The sequence below is a fragment of the Mustela putorius genome, unplaced genomic scaffold (genome assembly GCF_011764305.1).
Source record: "Mustela putorius furo isolate JIRA1106 unplaced genomic scaffold, ASM1176430v1.1 tig00000095_pilon_pilon_pilon, whole genome shotgun sequence".
Taxonomy (NCBI): Eukaryota; Metazoa; Chordata; class Mammalia; order Carnivora; family Mustelidae; genus Mustela; species Mustela putorius.
Genome location: NW_025421280.1, coordinates 28,177,690 through 28,198,221, shown reverse-complemented (window position 1 = coordinate 28,198,221; position 20,532 = coordinate 28,177,690). Strand labels below are relative to the sequence as shown.

Sequence of the window (20,532 nt, the reverse complement as noted above, 5' to 3'; positions counted from 1 at the left end):
TATCACAGCTGCAGCGTCAGATGTCGTCTGCATGGGTTTGCTGATGTCTTTCCACCGTGCGTTTCCGTTTGCTCGTGGGTTTTCCTCAGGAGTGAAGTTGGCAGGGGGTCCCTACAGCCAGGGCACAGTGGACAGCCATCTCAGGAGGGGGCCTTACAGTGCAAGAAGGAAGGGAGCTGCGGGTGGCAGGATCGCTGTGCCCCGTCAAAGTAATGCATCCTTGCAGTGGGATTTTTTTATTTTTTTGAGATTGTTCTAAGTAATCTCTGTACCCAGTGTGGGGCTCGAACTCACAACCCCCAAATCCAGAGCCACACGCTCCACCGATGGAGCCAGCCAGGTGCCTCTCAGTAGGATTTGATACTCCTTTAATCACAAATCCAGGTGACATTGGGGAGCAGTTGTATGAAGACCTTCCCATTGCATGGCCATGACATTGTGACTTGTGAGATCGCGTCTGCAGGGGGTTTTCCTGGGAGGGATCTCCCTCAGGGAGGAAGATTCCGGAGCAAGAGTCGGTGGACTTTTATCTGTCGAGGGCCAAGGGGCAGTACTACTGAACCCTGGCCTTGTTGTGCAAAAGCAGCCACAGGCAATACTAAGCAAATGGACACAGTGGTGTACCAATAAAACTTTATTTGCAAGGACAGGCACGGGCAGCTTGGTAGTAGCTTACCGACCCCCAGCCTGATGCCTGGCCCTTTTCAGTGAAAAAAACCTCACTAATCCCAGCTTCTGCCAGTCTGAGTTGTCTATTCCAGCACGTTTCAAGGCTTGCCCGTTAGTGTTGGCACGTGGCAGGTGACGGAGGGGTGAGAGGCAAATTTACTCACATATTTGAGCATAGGACACACACCTGATGCTCAGTCCCCCCTCGCCCCTGACGACCATTGGCAGGTGTCTGCAGGAAGCCATTCTCAAATCCCTAGGTCCCTCCCAGAAAGCCCCAGGGAATCCAACTTACTGTTTGTCTTTGTTTCTGAAGGAAATTTCCAGAACTCTTTGCACAGTTCAAGTCCTTCCTGGGGGTGAAAGAGCTGTCATTCGCCCCGCCCATGAGCGACAGATCCGGGGATGGAATAAGCCGGGAAATTGACTACGCGTCTTGCAAGCGCATTGGATCCAGCTACCGAGCGCTCCCCAAAACCTACCAGCAGCCCAAGTGCAGTGGGAGAACGGCCATCTGCAAGGAGGTAGTGCTCCCCTGCGGCTCCTGTCAGCTTACATGGTGCATCACCCCCCACGCTGCAAAAACCCCATCACCCATGTTTTACATGAAAGAACTAAGCCTCGACCCCACCCCACGCCCCAAATACTGAGTAGTAGGTGCTGGGATGTGGTAGCAGACAAAATGCCTGAGCTGAGACGATGGCTTCTTACCCTGCTGGTAGCTTTGGCAAACCACAGAGCCTTGGCTTTGGCCTTGGCTTTGGCCTACTCCTCCCTCTAGGTTTACATGTATTTCTTCTAGGAGCCTGCTCTGTCCCAGATTTGGTGCCCTTGGTATGTCTCCGTTTAGCTTGACCATTTGAATACCTTTTCAGGGTTAATAGACAGGCTGTTACTCTCTTTCCAGAATTCAAGAGTTCTTGCTGGATTTCAGGATACGTAGTCCAGGGGTCAGCAAACTAAATTCCAACCCTATGCCTGTATTTGTAAATAAAGTTTTATTGGCACATACGTATGCTCGTTCATTTACATAGTGCCTATGGCTGCTTTGCCAGGACAAAGGCAGAGTTGGATAGTCTGCCGACAGGGGGTTGGCCCACAAAACCTAAAATACTTATTATCTAGCCCTTTACAGAGAAAGTTGGCCAACCCCGGAAATAGTACAATTTGTTTACTTGACCAAAGTCCTGTTTTCTCCTTAAACTACTTTAAAACTAAGGTTGCTCTTGGTTTGAGAAGCTAATTTCCTGTAAAATCCGGATTATATGACTTGTCTTCATATCTTTTATGCTGGACGGCACAGTAAATGGTTCTAGCCACTGAAGCCTACTGCACTGGTCATAGCATTTCCTCTTGGTGCAGGTTCTGAATGACACCTGGGTCTCCTTCCCCTCGTGGTCAGAGGACTCCACTTTCGTCAGCTCCAAGAAGACACCCTACGAAGAGCAGCTGCACCGCTGTGAGGACGAGCGTTTTGAGGTGTGTGTGCTGGTGTTGCTGGGATGAGGGAGGCATGGGGTCCGAGCCTGTCCCCTCTTCTCCAGTTTACTCTCTCTCTTTCCACCCCTGGTTGTACCCCCATCATCCTCCCCACCCACCCTCCCCAGACTCTTTTCGAGTATCTGGGATTCCAGCACTTTCCAGCAGGGGGCAGCACCAAAAGTATCCCCCCCCTTTTTTTTTAGTAGGCAAATTCTACCAAACATGTTTTTTTTTTTCAGTGACCAAAAGTGTCCCTTTTCCGACTTGCTAGCCTTCAGGCTGGCTAGGCAGTGGTACTGTTTGTTTCCGTTTTATTTTATTTTATTTATTTATTTTTTTTTTTAAGATTTTATTTATTTGACAGACAGAGATCACAAGCAGGCAGAGGCAGGCAGAGAGAGAGGGAGTGGGGGAAGCAGGCTCCCTGCTGAGCAGACAGCCCGATGCGGGGCTTGATCCCAGGACCCAGAGATCATGACCCGAGCTGAAGGCAGAGGCTTAACCCACTGAGCCACCCAGGCGCCCCTATTTGTTTCCATTTTAAATAGGCCTATTTATTTTTCCATCGGAATGCTTATTGAGGTCTTTACACGCAGCAAGTGATCCCGGGGAGCCTTCTTCCCAATGGTCACAGCTTGTAAAATCACGGGCACAGTGACACACCCTGAGATCTTACTCTCATCTTCACAGTTGAACTTATATTTGTGTGTGCGCACGTGTCCACGTGTGTGTGGTATTCTCCACCACCAAGATAGCGCACTGCTCCCCCAACCCCTGGGATCCCTCCTGCCGCCCTTGGTGGCCCTCCCTGCCTCCCTGCTGACCCCTGGCAACTACCTGTCCTCCACATCTGTCACTTTGTCATAAGTGGAATTCCAGTGTGTTACCTTTGGGGACCGCTCCCCATCAGCCCTGTGGAGTCATCCTCAGGGCTGCGAATACCACGACTCCTCCCTTTTTATAAATGCCATCGATACCTACAAAGTGGGTCAGCCTGGGGCCCATCGCCCTCCCCAGATGGGTCCATCTGTGTTCTGGCCGCTGGATATCTGTGCAGTGGTAAGGAACCCACAAGTCCAGCCCTGTAACCAGCCGTGCTCGCTAAGGGCCCCCAGAGCTGCCGCATCAGGGCTGCCATGGCCTGGCATCCACCATCATCCCCTCAGGGACACAGAAGTTAATCAGTTCTATCCACACATCTCTTCTGCCAACTCGGGCCGGTCCCCAGGGCCCCACTGCCCCCCAACAGCTGGCCCCTGCCTTCCTTTCCATAGTTAGATGTCGTCCTGGAGACCAACCTGGCCACGATCCGCGTGTTGGAAAGTGTGCAGAAGAAGCTCTCGCGGATGGCGCCTGAAGACCAGGAGAAGTTCCGGCTGGACGACTGTTTGGGGGGCACGTCGGAGGTGATCCAGCGCCGCGCCATCCACCGCATTTACGGTGACAAGGCACCAGAGATCATCGAGAGCCTCAAGAAGAATCCAGTCACTGCCGTCCCTGTCGTCTTGAAAAGGTGTCCTCCAGATGCCCCACCTGCCATGGGCAAGCCCGGTGGAGCTCATTAGTGCTGTTTGTCACAGTGTGATTGGGAGGGGGTCCCCGGGACCTCAGGCTGGCTTAGTGTGGTTTCCAGTCCTTCTTCATTGCCCCATTCTACTCCCAAAAGAAAAGCACGACTGAGCAACTGTCTGTGTCCTTCTAGAACTTTCCACCATGCACATAATCATATCTGAACATGAAAAGTAACTATTTTAAAGCACAAATAGGATTGTCCTAGCTTGCCATTTACTTAGTAACACATTGTTTGTGCTAGTGAGCAGGTATTAATTATTAATTAAGTGGCTGCCTTTGGCCATGCACTGTCCTCAGCCCTGGGGTTGCAGAGCTGAGCCAGGCTGACATAGTCCCTTTTTTGTGGGGCTTGCAGTCAAGCGATTAAGCCTAGTGATGGATCCAGTACCTACCCAGAGTGTGTCAGTGCCATGGGCCAGGCCAGGGATGAGGGCAGTGATATTTGAGAAACTAAACCAGACATTGGTTCTACAGAGCCACCGCTCCCTCCCTCCCTCTTTTCTTCAGCACGGAACCCATGGGCCAGGCTGGGCACTGGCTGTCCCGAGTTTGGAATGCGCTTGGCAGGGCCTGTGGGTGGATGACAGGCTACCCGTGCAGGGATGACGGGTGGGGGCCTGGGGTTGTCCCCATGCTGAGCCCCTCTGACCCTGCAGGCTGAAGGCTAAAGAGGAGGAGTGGCGGGAGGCCCAGCAGGGCTTCAACAAGATTTGGCGGGAGCAGTACGAGAAGGCCTATCTCAAGTCCCTGGACCATCAGGCCGTAAACTTCAAACAGAACGACACCAAGGCCCTTCGCTCCAAGAGCTTACTCAATGAGATCGAGAGCGTCTACGACGAGGTGAGGCTCTCTGCCCAGGACAGAGCGGACCAAGGATCCTGGCTCCACCTCTGGCTCTCCCAGTGTCAGGCAGGCTGCCGGCTGTCTGTGCCTCTGTTTCCCCAGCATCTGTCTTGCAGGGCTACATTGGGGTCGAGGGGATGTTTCTGTGGCACTCAGCTTTGAGCGGGTCCAGGGGGAGGATTGTAGCAGTTCCCCTGTGGCTGGTGGGGGCTCTCCCCTCCCTGCTTACCCCCGGGGCCTTGATGGACCTTCCTTCCAGTGACTTCAGCTTTCATTTCTCCGCCACCAGCTGTGTGCCCGGCACAGGTAGACCCTGAGAAGGAATGTTCCATCTGACCCATACTGACAAGACCTTGTTATGTGGCACCAGCGTCCTGGGTTTAGCAGCGATGAAACAGGTCCAAGACGTGGCCACTTGCCGAGGCCAGTCACAGGAGACCAGGGCTCCGTACCCTAGGGCTCTGCCTCTAGCCACGCCCTGCACCTTCTTGCCAACTTTGACACAGTCAGGCTCTTGGGGCCTGAACCACAGAACTGGGGCCAGGCTGTGAGGATTTAGGCTTCGAAAAATGCGTGCAGGGAGTGAGCTACTTGCGAGAGCCTGTGATAGGAAGCCCCTTCCCTCCTGCCTCCCCGCCGCCGGCCACCCTCAGCCCTGCAGGGCCCACCTGCCGCTAATTGGTTTCTTCACTTGAATCCTCGAGTCAGTGGTCCAGGCCTGAGAGCGCCACCGCCACTCCCCCAGCTAGAGTCTGTGGGATATGATCAGAATGAGAGTCGGTGACGTGACCCATGAGGCCCTCCATGGTCACCACTGAGTTCCTTTTTCATGGGAGCCAAGAGGAAAGGGGCACAGTACTGTTGGGGGCCAGACCTTAGCCCATCAGCCTGGCGAGCCCTGCACATGCAAGTCCTTTGCGCATAGGGAAGTGAGCCCCTCGCCGTTGGCCGTTAGCAGTGCATAGCTCTGGATTCTGTGCCGCAGAACTTGCTCTGAGGAAAGGACTTAACAAGGTTTTCAAGGGCATTTGTGGCCCAAGTGAGATGGGAACTCAGAAAGCAGTAGGAAAGAGGAGGTCACGCCAGAGCCAGGAGCCGGACATGCCAGCCCTCCGGACTCCCCGCCTGCAGGGGAAGGAGGTCTCCGGCTGCAGCAGAATTCAGCGTCGCTGAGGGAGCACGATCTCTGGTAGAAAGAGTCGCCTACCCCAGAAAGCTGAGGCCCTGGCCTTGCGCCTGTTTTCTGTCGGTCACTCCTTTCGTGACTATTGGAGGAGTCCCCTAAGTGCTGTGCTCTGGGCTGGTCACTGAGGGGTGATGGAGACCTGGCCCTGCTCCTGCGAGCTCCCCGCCTGTGGGGATGGCATCCACGCTCACCTTTTCCAAAGTGGGTGTGTGTAGCCTCGTGCCTGGTGCTGGTGATCGGTGCCACCCAGGAGAGAGCGTCATCCAGCCTGACTTCAGCAGGCAGTTCAGGGTAGTCTGGAGGGAACATGATCATCTACAGGTTCATAGGAAGCAAAGTCATGAGCTGGATAAAGACTGAGCAGAGGCTGTGGTTTTCCAGGGCCAAAGAGCAGAGGGACACGTGCAAAGGTCCTCCACGCAGCAGGAGGGAGCTCAGCAGCCCTAAAGCATTGAAAGAAGCCAGGTTTGGGAGCTGCAGGATGACATGCCAGGGACTGGGGTCCTATCTTGAGCAGTGCAGGAAGGTCTAGGGGGCTGCAGTAGGGGTTACCGTGCTCCTTTAAGTCAAATCACTCTAGACCCAGAGAGGATAGTGGTTGGAGGGGGCCAGGGAATGGGACCAGGTGGGAGGCTCTGGGCTGCACCCAGGACCAGAGTGTGATGCTTTTAGAGCCCTGTGGCCTTGGGGCCCCCATCTCTTGGACTTCTCCCAGCTGGTCATTTGTGCCTAATGGCTGCCTGTCCCCCTCTCCCCCACCCCCCAGCACCAGGAGCAGCACTCTGAGGGCCGGAGTGCCCCCTCCAGCGAGCCACACCTCATCTTCGTGTACGAGGACAGACAGATCCTGGAGGACGCGGCCGCCCTCATCAGCTACTACGTGAAGCGGCAGCCAGCCATCCAGAAGGAGGACCAGGGCACCATCCACCAGCTGGTGCACCAGTTCGTGCCCAGCCTCTTCTTCTCCCAGCAGTTGGACCTGGGGGCGTCTGAGGACTCCGCTGACGAGGGCCGGGGGAGCCCCCAGGGTCAGGGTGCCGACGCTGGCGACCGAAAGAAGCCAGCACCGGGGCCGCAGAGCAGCCCCCCGGAGGAGAAGGGGGCCGTGGGAGAGACACCGGCCGCCGAGCAGCCACCGCCGCCGCCGCCGCACAAGCCCCTGGATGACGTGTACAGCCTCTTCTTCGCCAACAACAACTGGTACTTCTTCCTGCGCCTCCACCAGACCCTGTGCTCCAGGCTCCTGAAGATCTACCGCCAGGCGCAGAAGCAGCTGCTCGAGTACCGGACCGAGAAGGAGAGGGAGAAACTGCTCTGCGAGGGCCGCCGGGAGAAAGGCAACGACCCCGCCATGGAGCTGCGGCTGAAGCAGCCAAGTAAGGCCTCGGGCCCCCGGGGGTGACGCACGGGGGCTCCCCTCCACCAGCTGGGCGGGGACGCAGGTGCCGGAACCTTGGGCCGAGAACAAGGACGTCTGTGGCGGGAGGCGGCGTGCCACGGAGATTCGGATTCATCCCGGGGAGGGCCACGCGTGTCTCTGGCCCTGGGTGACCGCTGTGCCCACCCCTCAGGTGAGGTGGAGCTGGAGGAGTACTACCCGGCCTTCCTGGACATGGTGCGGAGCCTGCTGGAGGGCAGCATCGACCCCACGCAGTACGAGGACACGCTGCGCGAGATGTTCACCATCCACGCGTACGTGGGCTTCACCATGGACAAGCTGGTGCAGAGCATCGCCAGGCAGGTGAGCGCGCCGGCCAGGCGGTGAGCGGGGCGGGGGGAGGCCTCGAGCCCCTCCGGGAGAGACCCTGCCTGCCCCGGCCCTGCCCGCAGCCCGTGCTATGCAGAGGGCCCCGGGGCCCCCATGTTTTTTTCATTCTTTTAATCAAAATAGAATTCATGTAACACAGAATTCACCGTTTTCAAGTGAAAAGCAGTGCAGTGGCATTGTCATGCCTGTATCTAGTTCTAGAACATTTCCGTTGCCTCAGAGGAGACCCTGTCCCCATGCGCTGTCACCCCTCCCTCATTCTCCTCCCCCAGCCCCTGGCAGCCGCCAGTCTGTCTTTTGTCTTACGGATTTGCCTGCTCTGGACATTTCACATAAATGGAGTCCCAGCCGCGTGTAGCCTTTCCAGTTTGACTCCTGTTGAGCTCAGTATGCTATTTCCAAGGTTGACCCACATCTAGCCTTGTCAGAAGTTCATCGTCTTCTGTGGCCAACTCCCACGCCATCATGTGGATGGACCCCATTGGCTCATCCACTCACCTGCGGACGGGCACGTGGTTGTTGCCACCTTTTGGCGACCATACAAGGATTCATTTGGCTCCTTGTCGACACACCATTGTCGAGGGTAGCAACATGTAAGGAGCCGTAGCCCGCTCCTCCTGGAGGGAGACTGTCGGCCGGTTACCCGCATTGCTGAGAACAGGAGATACCGCAGCTGTGTCCACAGGAGGAAATCAGGCACGTGACTCAGTCGCGTTATTATAAACAGCAAAGCCTCTGATGAGGCAGACGTGGTCTGGGGATGTGAGTCCTGCTTGGTCACCAGAGTTGCACTGTTCAGCCTGACTCGGTTTCCTGTTTACCTAGGAAGGCTATTCACCGTAAAGCAAAAAAGCCGAGGAAAGAGTAGTGTCCTGACTCTCCCACCCAGGTACGGCTGCTAGAAATGGCATTTCCTTTCAGGTTTCACAGACTTCTCATCAAGGCAGAAACACACAGGAGCGTGCAGCTCGGTGGGTCTTCCCAGACAGCCCCAGCCCTGCCTCCTTCCAGCCCTCCCCGCCGGCAGGCCCCTGCAGCCTGGTCTCTGGCACGGGGACACTCCCCTGTGCACCGGCTGTTATGGGGCTGGGCGTCCAGTGTGCCCCCAGTGGGGCCCCATTCTGGGGGTGGCAGCTTCGTCTGTAGCACCCCGACAGTTGGACCAGATCGGACACTCTGATGAACGTTGTTTTTTCTTTTTAATTCCCTTTTCCACAAATATCTCCTATAGATCTCATTTTTTTTTTTTAAGATTTTATTTATTTACTTGACACACAGAGAGAGAAATCACAAGTAGAGAGGCAGGCAGAGAGAGAGGGGGAATCAGGCTCTCGGATGAGCAGAGAGCCCAAAGCGGGACTCGATCCCAGGACCCTGAGATCATGACCTGAGCTGAAGGCAGAGGCCCAACCCACTGAGCCGAGCCACCTAGGCACCCTAGAACTCATTTTTTTATATTTGATTTGATTTTTATTTATTTGCAAGAGGCAGAGAGAGGAGCAAATTCCCTTCTGAGCAAAGAGCCTAATATGGGACTCGATCCTAGGACCCTGAGATCATGACATGAGCCGAAGGCAGACACAACTGACTGGGCCACGCAGACACCCCGAGAAGTCTTTTTTTTATTTTTTAAAGAAAAATGGAGCTATTTAGCTGAAGCCCTGGTTGGGCCAGGATGCCCTGCCCTTAGCTCTCCACTTTCCAGCAGGCCAGATGCTTGCGGGGCCCCATCCGTGGTGCCATCGGCAGCCTGCAGGGCCGAGCTGTCGCACTCTGCCTCTTTCAGTCTATTTGTTGAGCATTTCTTCTTTTTGGTGACAGCAGCCAGTGCTTACTGGGATCTCGCCGAGTGGCCACACATTGTGTTTATTCACCAGAGCAGCCACAGGGAAGGCCCTGGGTCTGCAGGAGCCTGTCGTGGGGCCACAGGCGGTGCCCAGGGGTGTCGACTCCCGCCTGCTCGGCCTGACCCCGCTGCCCGGCTCCCTCGCTGCTCTCTTCCTGCGTCTGCGTTTGCAGGGATTACAGGAATTGTGTTTACAGCCCAACACCTAGGGAGAAGGTACTTGCCACGTTACCGTCTTCAGGCGGTCGCCGTTCCTGTTCTGGCACTTTGCTCTAGTACTTTCTCTGTGCGTTCCTCACGCCCAGGCAGGGCCTGCTGGTCCAGTCCGGTCTGCTGGGGTCTGCGCTGCTTTCTGATCTGGTCTGGTGCCATCAGCCCCCGGCGCGGCCCCGCGGACCGACCTTCCCTCGAGGCCTTGGCTGACCTCCTCTCCGGCGAGAGGTGGGCAGCAGCGATGCCTCCCCCCTCCCCCGGGGCACGCATGCGCGGCACCGACTGGCTCTCGCTCCCCACAGCTGCACCACCTCGTGAGTGACGACGTCTGTCTGAAGGTGGTGGAGCTCTACCTGAACGAGAAGAAGCGGGGTGCCGCCGGGGGGAACCTCTCCTCCCGCTGCGTCCGCGCCGCCAGGGAGACCAGCTACCAGTGGAAGGCCGAGCGTTGCATGGCAGATGAGAACTGCTTCAAGGTGAGGGGGTGCTGCTCTCTGCCCCCCACGAGGCTGGGGCTGCAAGGAGGGCACCCGCGACCTCGCTCGATGCGGTACCCCCGCTCCTCTTACTGGGCCCTGCAGGCTGGGCAGGGCGGTCGCAGAGGACCTGTCCGCCTCCGCCTGGCTCCCCCCGGCTCCCCCTGCGGCTTCAGCTGCTCACCCCTCCCTTCCCCAGGTCATGTTCCTCCAGCGCAAGGGGCAGGTGATCATGACCATCGAGCTTCTAGACACCGAGGAGGCCCAGACTGAGGACCCCGTGGAGGTCCAGGTGAGAACCCCCATCCAGACTCTGCACCTTGAACACACTGTGGGGGTCAGGAGCAGCCACAGGCAGCCCTGGGGGGCTCCCCACCCGCCACAAGCCCTGGGCACACGCTGCCGGAGTACAGGCTACAGAATGTCCCACCCGGAGCAGCCTCACTTGGCAGCCCCAGCGCTGTCTGTGGAAGCCTGACAGGGGACGGCAGCTGCACGTGCGCCCCAGGAGCCACTGGGGGTGTCCCAGGGCAGGAGGCCATGTGAGAGCCAGGCCGCCCTCCCCCCACAGCCCTGTTCCTGCTGCCAACACTGTGATGTCCCCCTGGGGTGTGTGACCTCGCACTGCCCAGGCGCAAAGCTCAGAGCCCTGGCTTCCGGTCATGCTGCCCTGGAAGAGTTCTGTAACTCTCTTGAGTTGGGGAACTCCCCCAGCCCGCACTCCGAGATACACAGTCCACCTGGGGTCCTGGGGCTTCAGCCCCCAACCAGTGGGGGCCCCCCCACCGCATCCTTGCCTGCGTGCTTCAGGGCTCCCCACACATGAAGTGCTTTCCAAGACGAGTGTGGGTCGGGGTCTGTACATCCTGCCCCTTCCAGAAGTTTCCAGCAAATGTGGTTTGGTTAGGCGTGAGTCTGGAGGAGCCTCTGGCTTTCGGAGGGTGGCAAGCAGGTGAAGCATCCCCCGGACGCTGCAGGCCATACCCACCCCAGCCCTGGGCAGCCCCTGCCAGCCCCGCCTTCTGCTCACCCCCATCCCCTCCCTGGCCTTGCCCTGCTGCATGGGCCCTGGTGTCGTTCCTGCTCTCCGATCCGGCTCTCTGTGCGGGGGCCCTGTTCCCCGTGGGCGCTTGTCATGTGCGGGTGGTACGAGGGAGTGGTAGGGCTCGCCAAGGGCCACAGCTGTCGAACTCCGGGCTGTGGACCGGAGCTCCGTCCAGAGCAGCCGTCTGGGGGTTTCAGTTTTGCATCCCTCCTCCGTGGCCGCCATCCTCCTAGAGCTTTGGGGAGTGGGGATGAAAACACAGGCCTGTCTCCCTCCGGCCCCACAGCACCTGGCTCGCTACGTGGAGCAGTACGTGGGGACCGAGGGGGCGTCCAGCTCGCCCACCGAGGGCTTCCTCCTGAAGCCCGTGTTCCTGCAGAGGTAAGAGGACCCGCAGACGCGGTTCCTCCCCGCGGGCCCAGGGAGGCCCCTCCAGCCGCCGGCAGCACGGGGTCTGACTGCGGGTCTGACTGGGTTTCCCGTGGCGCTGGTGGAGGGGTTTGGGTGGAGATTGCCACTGCTTCTGCTTGCCTTTCTCCGACCCCGGGGACGTGGGATGCCTTCCCGATGCTTACGGGCCATGAGGATTTCCCAGTCTGCTGCTCCTCCTCTCCCCCAGGAACCTCAAGAAGTTCCGCAGGTGGCAGTGTGAGCAGGTGCGCGCTCTGCGCGGCGAGGCCAAGAGCTCCTGGAAGCGGCTGGTCGGGGTGGAGAGCGCCTGCAACGTGGACTGCCGCTTCAAGCTCAGCACCCACAAGATGCTGTTCATCGTCAACTCCGAGGACTATATGTACCGCCGCGGGACCCTCTGCCGGGCCAAGCAGGTGCCCGCCTGGCTCCGCGGCCCAGAAGCCTGGGGTCTGGCCATGGGCCTCAGGGAGGGAGTGTGCCCCCAGGTTCCCATCCCCAGCCATCTAGGAGGGGTGCGCTCCCGGGTTCCCACTGACCCCCGCCCCCCCGCCATCTGGGGCTGCCCTGACTCCACACCCGTCCCCCCTCAGGTACAGCCCCTGGTCCTGCTGCGCCACCACCAGCACTTCGAGGAGTGGCACGGCCGCTGGCTGGAGGACAACGTGACGGTGGAGGCGGCCGGCCTGGTGCAGGACTGGCTGATGGGCGAGGAGGACGAGGACATGGTACCCTGCAAGACGCTCTGCGAGACCGCGCGCGTGCACGGGCTGCCCGTGACCCGCTACCGTGTGCAGTACGGCCGCCGCCCAGCCTCACCCTAACCCCCGCGTGGCTACCGCCTCGGCCCGGAGCAGCCCCGGGGCCTTTTCACGAACAACCTGAGGGGAGCAGTGTGTCCCCCAGCCTTGCTGCCACAGGCTGCGAGCACCGGAGCGCGATGGAGTCGTGTTGGCTTGTGGCCCTGTGTCGCCATCCCTTTCGGCTTCCCTGCTTCCTTTGGGCCTGTCCTGTGCCAAACCTGAGCCCCTCCTGCCCTTGACTTCTGGGGGCCCACTCCCTGCTGGAAGGAGGAGGCACCACACACTGGCCCAGGAGCAAGCGATCGCCTTTATGTACCTGCTGGGCCGCTTTCGTCACACGTGCCAAATCCCAAGACGGGGGCACCATTGGTCCCTTTGTGCATACAGTGTCTGGAAAAGTCTGTGCTGAACCACGTGCTTGGTTGGGGGTCGGCGTTCAGGAGACCCCAACATTGAAGGAGTCGGGCCGGGGTGGATCTGCTTGAAAAGCATGTCCTTCCTGAACGGTTCTGAAAGCTTCTGGAAACTTCCCGAGATGGGCCCTGCCTGCATCTGATCATTGGGGCATGGGCCAAGTTCAGCTGATGCTTGGGATCCTTGGTCACTTTGAAAGCAGGAGGGGCCCTTTCAGCCAAACTGTTGAGATTCTGCTCCGTTGTCAAGATGTGGAGTGAGCAGGCAGCACTAGAAGTGTCGAGGAGACCCCGCTCTGGAAAAAAGGAGACTCCAAACCTGTATTTTCCTGGCCTCTCAAGGGGAGGGGGCTCAGCCTGAAACTCCCAGTGAGCTCAAACAGCCCACACTGAGAGGGCCCAGGGGTGCCCTGTACCTAAGAAGGACATTCTAGAAATACATATATGCACACATATTTATTCATAAGCTCTCTTAGTGGTTGTAACTTCTGTAACAGCCAAGTCCCCTGGTTCCTTGGGCAGTGAGAGCCTTCGTGGGACTCTGCAGACCTGCCCTTGATGTTGCCGTTCCTGGACGGTGTGGGCGTGAGGGGCTGAGGCAACTGTCACACAGAGGTGTGCAAGGCTTTCTATGCCAAGAATGCCAAGCAGTTCGGGCGGGGGACCAGCTCTTTAGAATTCTTGCACCCTGAGAGGCCCTAGCTGGGCTCCTGGCACCCTCAAAAGGGGATCGACCAACGGGGGGCCCAGAACCATCCTCGCGTGCAGCCTTCCTCCCACCCACCCAGTGGCAGCCCTCACCCTCCCAAAAACTGAGCTGTGCCAAATCCGCGGTTCTGGGAAGTGGAGACATGTTTCTAGAAGTTTTCTAGAAGTTACCTGTGGAACTCAAGATTTGCAAAGCTTTTGACTTGGGGTCTGGGTGATTATAGGGCTAGTGTGCCCTGCCCAGGGTCTCCTAGCCCATGTTGGCTCAAGTCTACCAGGCACTTTGTCCACATCCTTGTTTTGTAAGAAGGGAACCTACCGGAATTCCTGAACCAGACCCTCCCGGCGCCATCCTCGGGAGCCCGTGGCCCCTGCCGTGCCTCCGTGTGGGCCTGGGGTGCGGGCCACGCCCCACCGAGCCCCACCCTGCATGCTTCTAGGGAGCCTCTCTTCTGTTTTTGAAGAATTTCTGTTCTGGGGCTTGTACTTCCTTTGCAGCTGTTTTGAATGTAGTTTTCCTTTTCTATTTATTTGCACATTAAAGTTAAAAATTAAATATTGACCTAACTCCGTGAGGTCTCTTGGTCGTTGCTTGTCTCTGAATCCCCATATGCACCTGCGCCCTCGCGATTCCCAGACCCCCAAGTGGCGACCCCACGCCTCTACAGGAGGGTCCTGTCCCCACCCACAGTTTTCTGGAATGTTCATTCCCAGCTCAGCTTTTATTTTCAGTAGGAAGGAGAGATGTTGCCCGTGGGAAACCCAATTTAAAGACTGCTGTTGGCTCCGAGCTTTCTCCGCCTGCCCAACACGGGGTCTTTCCCTCCCGCAGCCCACAAAGCCACCCTCCCTCCATGCTCCCTGACCCCTGCTCCCAGCCCGGCCCCCCTTCTCAACACACCTCCTGTGACTTCGTCTTCACCCCTCTGAACTCACTCGGGCCCCACCTCCAGGGAAGTAGGAGACCACAGCTCTTCTTAGGGTCCCCTTAGCAGATACCCCGTGAGGCTCCTGGCTGGCCTTCCTGCCCATTGGCCCTGTGGTCCTCAATCTCCCCCAAGTGGCCCCTGCTGCCTTCCAGGGACCCTGTCATCCATGGGCACCCCCCCACACACACACAGTGCCCCCTGGTTGTACACACTTTCCCCTCCACAGAGAGTCTGGGCCTCCCAGGGAGTTCGGTGAATGAGGCTCAGTTCTGTCCCAGATTCTTCCTTGCCTCGAGCCCACATTGAGGATGGGTCTCAGGGCCCTGTGTCCTCACAGACTGGCCTGCTTGGAAATACCGGGAGGGGTGTCCTGGGGTGCCGGCCCTGGCCAGGCAGCCTCCTAAAAGGGAAGGGCATCGGTCTGAAGAGTGGGCGGGGCCTGTGGCTGTGATGATAAATGGGAAGGAGGGTCACCTGCTGGTCCTGTTGGGAAGGGGGCATGACCTGGCCCTGTGGACACCAGGCCTGCAGCCTGGCGAGGCGCTGAGCAGGGGACCAGCCTGCTGGGCCTGGGCTTACCCACAGAGGTCCCGGATCCTAAGGGCCTATAGTGCCAAGCCACCGTCTGCTGCAGTTGATCGCCACACAATGAAGAACACAGCAGTCCTCCCTCCTCCCCACCATGCACCTCCCTTCCTCCCTCCTCCAAGTTTGGGGAGGGACCAAGCCACAGGACCAGGCAGGCGGCCCTCCCCTCCCCAGGGTGGTGGAGGCAGCCCGCGTGTGGTGCCTGGGGAGGTGAGGGGGTGGGGGCTTCCAGGAGGGCCTGGTGCACATTCGTTCCATTATTATTATGTTACTATTGTATTACTTCTCTCTTCTGTTATCCTGTTACACCTTTTGCAAAGTATAACCGCACCTTACCCTTGACGTTCTGGCTAGGAAGGAGGCCACCTGTTCTGAACAACCAGCTGACCTCAAGGCAGTCGCAGGAGGGCGTGGGGTGGGGACTGGGGGACTGGGACCTCTCAGTAGGAGGCCAAGGGCCCTGGGTGTGGAGTGAGACCCAAACCATCGAACCACTGGCAGCTCGCCCGAGAGTCTCCAGCACCTTGTCTCACCGCCCAGTGTCCCCGAGCTCCCGCACATGGCCCGGTGCAGCAGCTTGGACAGAGGTCCTAGGGAGGAGGTATGGGCCATCTGGAGTTGGGAGAGCCGGACCTCAAACCCGGATGGGGTCAGAGCAACCTCCTCTTGGCCAGAAGTGGGTTCATGTCCCTGCTCGCTGGCTGGGGCCCAGCAGGGGAGTAAGGGGAGGTGGAGGCACGGTGGTGGGAGTCCACCTGCCTTCAGAAGACATCAGAAGGAAATCATAATCTCCACGAAGACGGGACCCCGAGAGATGTCATACTGGAAGGACTCGAGGAGGCGCTACCTGGTGCTCCAACCTCCATCTAACACTGGAGACAGCGAGGTGGACCAGGATGGACTCCGGGGACTTGGGGCGGGGGCATTCAGGTGAGGCTGCAAGCCGAGGGAACCCAGCGTTAGCTGCTGACTCGGATCTGATTGCCCTTTTCCCCCCACCCTTTTAAATAAGTTTGTTTGGGGTTTTTTTGAAGATTTTATTTATTTGACAGAGAGAGAGAAATCACAAGTAGGCAGAGAGGCGGGCTGAGGGAGAGGAGGAAGCAGGCTCTCTGCAGAGCAGAGAGCCCGATGTGGGGCTCGATCCCCGGACCCTGGGATCACGACCTGAGCTGAAGGCAGAGGCTTTAACCCACTGAGCTACCCAGGCACCCCTTAAGTTTTTTTTTTCCCCCTTAAGTAAGTTTTTAATGGTGTTAAAATACACATAAAATTGAGCCATTCTAAGCAGCCAGTTTGGTGGCTTTAAGTACCTTCACATGGTTGGTGAAGGTACTTCATCTCCTGTCCCCACCATTCATCTCCAGGATTCAGCATCTTCCAAACTGCAACTCTGTCCCTATGAAACACGGACTCCCCACCTCCGCCCCCAGCCCCTGGCACCCCCTCCCACCCCTGCCCCATCTCCTTCCTGTCCCTGAGCATATGACCCCTCAAGGGGCTTTATAGTTTGATGCTTTCGTGACTGGCTTATCTCACTCCCATTATGATATCCTATCATGGACGAGTTTGTATCAGGTTTTCCCTCCTTTTTAAAGCTACTATTCTGCCTTTTTTTTTTTTTCCCCTTAATGTGAGTTTTTGGGACACCTGGGTGGCTTGGTTGGTTTGAGTGTCTGGCTCTCGATCTCAGCTCAGGTCTTGATGTCAGCATGGGGAGTTCAAGCCCCACGTTGGGTTCCATGTTGGGCATGGAGCTAAATAAGTAAATAAAATATGAGTTTTTATTAAAGTAATGGATGATATAGAAAATCCCAATAGTACAAAAAAAAAAAAAAAACTGAGAGAAGTAGGCACCCAAGTACCTCTCCCCAAAGGCAGCTGCCCCCAGCATCCTGCAGGAACTGCCTCGCCATGACAGGTCACCCTGTGCCTCCAGTGTTGGGGTCCCCCCCACCGGCTGGCACAGGGTGATTTCTGTGATGGGGCGGTTGACAGGCACCCCCCCTCTGTGCAAGGGGAATACCCCTATATGAGTGATTTCCTGTGAACATGTACCTGCTGGCAATTCCCAGACGCGGGACTCTTCAGTCAAACCATCCTCCCGGGGGGGGCTCCTGTCCACCCTGCCCCAGAGTTGCCCAGCTGCCAGCCCCCCAGCCTTCCCTGCACAGATTCCCTGTTCCACTCCTGGACAGCAGCAGGGGGTCCTCATCTGGGTTCCCCTGTGTGCTGAGAGTGACCTTGGCCACAAGCTGCCAAAAGACAGAGGTGTGGCTGAATTTGTCGCAAGTGCTGGTAGAAACAGTCCAGAAATGTGGGAGGTTCCTGGCTAGGACCCTGTCTCAGCCGGAACTCTAGGCCTTGGTCCCCCACCCCTGGGCTGGGGGCAGGGACCTCGGTGTCTCACCCTCAGCTGCACTGACTCTGTCCAGGACTGCTCGGTCACTTCCTGGCTGGTCCCTGTGACCTTGAGTGTGTGGCTAGATTAAGGCTCCCAGAAGCAGGACATGGCCACATCACTCTCCGTCTACCACCCCTAGTTCATTTCTCCTTCCTTGACCCCCCACCGCCCCCTCAGGGTCCTCCTGCTCTCAGATCCCCCTCCCCCACTGCCACCGTGACCCAACCCTGACCATACTGGTTGAGAACCTCCAGAGCAAGATACTCAAGGCCTCTCCCCAGAGAGACATCAGAGGGGATTGTGTGCAGAAGACAGAGGCCCTCTGAGGACCCTTGGCTTTTTTCCAGTTACACAGCACCCCCATCTGAGTGCAGGGAAGTGGAGGACCCAGAGGAGGGTGGTGGTGGCTCAGCGGCCCTCTGTGCCCTCTGTCCTGGGCTGACCTGACCACCACTCTCAGGCTGAGGTGTGGCCATCACCATTCCCAGCAGCCCCGGGCTGATGATGGAGCCAGGACTGAAGGGAGCCGAAGGGGCTCCTCTCCACTCCCAGGATAGCATAGGTCAGCATCAGGGGTCCGGGCCGAGGACCAAGACCTCTTCAGACACCTTCAGCGGACTGCAGCCTCACAAAGTGCCTCCCCTCTCTGCACCTCGCTTTGGGCCTGCCCGCCCAGGGCAGCGTGCTGGGGAATGAGGGAGGCCACAATAAGGCAGGCGGCCCCCCGAGGGGACCTGGGGTGCTCGGACAGGGAGAGATCAGTCACGTGCTCTGATCTATGACCTGGGAGGCAGGGCTGTGATCCAGGCAGGCACAGACAGGAGATGGGGAGAGGTTTCAGGAAGGGCCAAGAACCCCTGAGTACGTGACCTGGCGGGCTGTCATGGGAACAGGGGCTGCAGACACGACTGGGCAGCAGGAAGCAGCCACTTGGCCCATAGAGGCTTTCTAGGCTGCACAAAGGCTGAAGGAGGGAACTGCAGCCTGGAACTTCCTCCCCCATCTCGCCGGCGTTGTGTATGACTCTAGTCACCAGGCCTCCTCAGCCCATACCACGGGCCTGCCACAGGCTTGTTGGGGGCAGGGGCTGGTTTATCTCCCTGGGCCCTGTCCACTCCTCCACTGGCAGTCAGGAAGCTGGGGGTGGGGGTCAGCCCGGCAGGAAGCCTGAGGTCAGCGGCCATAGCCCAGAGCAGCTGGCTGTGCCGAGCTTTGACAGCATGTGGGCACTTGCACTGCTGTGGCCCGTGGTGCTGGGGTTCAGCCTGGAAGATGACAGCCAGAACACTCTCACCTACGATGAGATGGGGAGCGCAGGAGGAGATAATGGTGAGTGACCTTGGGCCTGTCTTGGAACTGGAGGGAGGCCTACAGTTGAGGAGTAGGAGACAGGGAATTGGGGAGGGGGGTTCCTCCAGCCCAGTCCTGAGCCCACAGGACTGTGTCCGGCTCTAATCCACCAAACTGAGGGCTCCTGAGAGTTGGGGCCTGGACTGTAGCCGCCCCCCCCCCCCACCAAGGAAGCATCAGGGGTTTGGGGGCAGTGTAGGTGGAGGAAACTCCCAGACTCTCAACACCTGTATCCCCTTTCCCCCAGATGGCACACTGGGGCCCTTCACCGGGCCCCAGGAGGAGACCCCTCATTCCCCCCACCCGCGCAGCTTCCCGGGTCAGCTCTGGGCCAACAACAGCAACATTCTGGAGCTCCCAGACAGCTCTCGGGCACTGCTGCTGGGCTGGGTGTCCACGAGGCTGGTGCCCGCGCTCTACGGGCTGACCCTGCTGGTGGGGCTGCCCGCCAACGGTCTGGCGCTGTGGGTGCTGGCCACCCGGGTGCCGCGGCTGCCCTCCACCATGCTGCTGATGAACCTGGCGGCCGCTGATCTCCTGCTGGCTTTGACGCTGCCGCTGCGAGTCGCCTACCACCTGCAGAACCAGCACTGGCCGTTCGGCGAGGCCGCCTGCCGCGCGACCACCGCCGCGCTTTACGGCCACATGTACGGCTCGGTGCTGCTGCTGGTGGCCGTCAGCCTGGACCGCTACCTCGGCGTGGTGCACCCCTTCCGCGCCCTCACCCTGCGAGGCTGGCGCCTGGCCACCGGGCTCTGCGCCGCGGCCTGGGTGGTGGCCGTCGCCCTGGCGCTGCCCCTGGCGCTGCAGCAGCAGACCTTCCGCTTGTCGCACTCGGACCACGTGCTGTGCCACGACGCGCTGCCCGTGGGTGCTCAGGCCTCCTACTGGCGACCCGCCTTCCTCTGCCTGGCGGTGCTCGGCTGCTTCCTGCCGCTGCTGGTGATGCTGCTGAGCTACGGGGCCACCCTGTGTGCGCTGGCGGCCGGGGGCCCGCGCTACGGGCACGCGCGGATGCTCACCGCGCTCGTGCTGGCCTCGGCCCTGGCCTTCTTCGTGCCCAGCAACGTCCTGCTGCTGCTGCACTACTCTGACCCGCGCCCCGACGCCTGGGGCGACCTGTACGCCGCCTACGTGCCCAGCCTGGCTCTCAGCACCCTCAACAGCTGCGTGGACCCCTTCATCTACTACTACGTGTCTGTGGAGTTCAGGGACAAGGTGCGGGAGGGGCTGCTCTGCGGGGCTCAGGGCGCCTCCACAGCCTCCAGGGAGGGGGGAACCCAGGGCACCCGGTCCACCTCACTCGTGTGACGCCCCCCGCCCTCCAGAAGGCGGGGCAAATGGAGAGGTGGGTTGCAGGGGGTGGAGCAGGGGAACTCCCTCCCAATTCACATCTATGGGGAACCCTTGAATGGGAGCTTATCTGGAAATAGGGTCCCTTTGCAGGTGTTATTACAATTTGGTCACACTGGCGTAGGGGGAGACCCTAAATCCCCTGTGACCAGTGTCCTTATAAGGAGAGGCCACACATACACACAGGGAAGGAGGTCATCTGAATCCGAAGGCAGACATGGGGGTGACGCAGCCGCAGCCAGGAAACAGGACGACTGCTAGCAGCCACCAGAAGCCAGGTGGGCAGCCTGAGACACCCTCCCTCGGAGTCCCCCCGCAGAAGCGAACCCTGCTCACACCTTGATCTCAAGCTTATGGCCTCCAGAACTGTCAGAGAATAAATTTGTTGTTTTAAGTCACCTGTTTTGTGTTTTTTGGTTAGAGCAGTGCAAAAAAAATTAATATGGGGGTGAAATGCATATTCCCAGGACCAGCCT

At 58.7% G+C, this 20,532-nt stretch overlaps 2 protein-coding genes across 5 annotated transcripts in view; both read left to right on the top strand.

Annotated features, from left to right (window-relative positions):
* SIN3B (SIN3 transcription regulator family member B) overlaps positions 1–13,999 on the top strand; it is a 34,637-nt gene extending 20,638 nt beyond the window's left edge. For both annotated transcript variants that reach the window (XM_045082150.1, XM_045082152.1), the window contains 11 exons: positions 986–1,193; positions 2,032–2,148; positions 3,426–3,664; positions 4,380–4,563; positions 6,519–7,128; positions 7,324–7,493; positions 9,882–10,055; positions 10,255–10,347; positions 11,387–11,481; positions 11,720–11,924; positions 12,102–13,999. In XM_045082150.1, coding sequence (XP_044938085.1) covers positions 986–1,193; positions 2,032–2,148; positions 3,426–3,664; positions 4,380–4,563; positions 6,519–7,128; positions 7,324–7,493; positions 9,882–10,055; positions 10,255–10,347; positions 11,387–11,481; positions 11,720–11,924; positions 12,102–12,332 — 2,326 coding nt within the window. In that variant the 3' untranslated portion in view covers positions 12,333–13,999. The remainder of the gene's footprint in view (positions 1–985; positions 1,194–2,031; positions 2,149–3,425; positions 3,665–4,379; positions 4,564–6,518; positions 7,129–7,323; positions 7,494–9,881; positions 10,056–10,254; positions 10,348–11,386; positions 11,482–11,719; positions 11,925–12,101) is intronic.
* Positions 14,000–18,364: 4,365 nt separating this feature from the next.
* On the top strand, positions 18,365–20,454 carry F2RL3 (F2R like thrombin or trypsin receptor 3). Of its 3 annotated transcripts, XM_013060668.2 has the most exons (3): positions 18,372–18,682; positions 18,951–19,921; positions 20,243–20,454. In XM_013060668.2, the coding sequence occupies exons 1-3, from the start codon at positions 18,373–18,375 to the stop codon at positions 20,315–20,317; spliced, it is 1,356 nt and encodes a 451-aa protein (XP_012916122.1). In that variant the 5' UTR covers position 18,372; the 3' UTR covers positions 20,318–20,454. The 3 variants fall into 3 exon arrangements, 2 of the variants coding, with proteins under 2 accessions (XP_004761124.2, XP_012916122.1); XR_006607360.1 differs by lacking the exon at positions 18,951–19,921 and having other exon boundaries at positions 18,365–18,682; XM_004761067.3 differs by lacking the exon at positions 20,243–20,454 and having other exon boundaries at positions 18,366–18,682; positions 18,951–20,236.
* The last annotated feature ends 78 nt before the right edge of the window (positions 20,455–20,532 follow it).

Coding starts and splice junctions, on each gene's coding strand:
- F2RL3 (XM_004761067.3), top strand. CDS start 18,373: ATGACTCTAGTCACCAGGCCTCCTCAGCCCATACCACGGGCCTGCCAC. Junction 18,683..18,950: donor GAGCGCAGGAGGAGATAATG/GTGAGTGACCTT, acceptor CCTTTCCCCCAG/ATGGCACACTGGGGCCCTTC.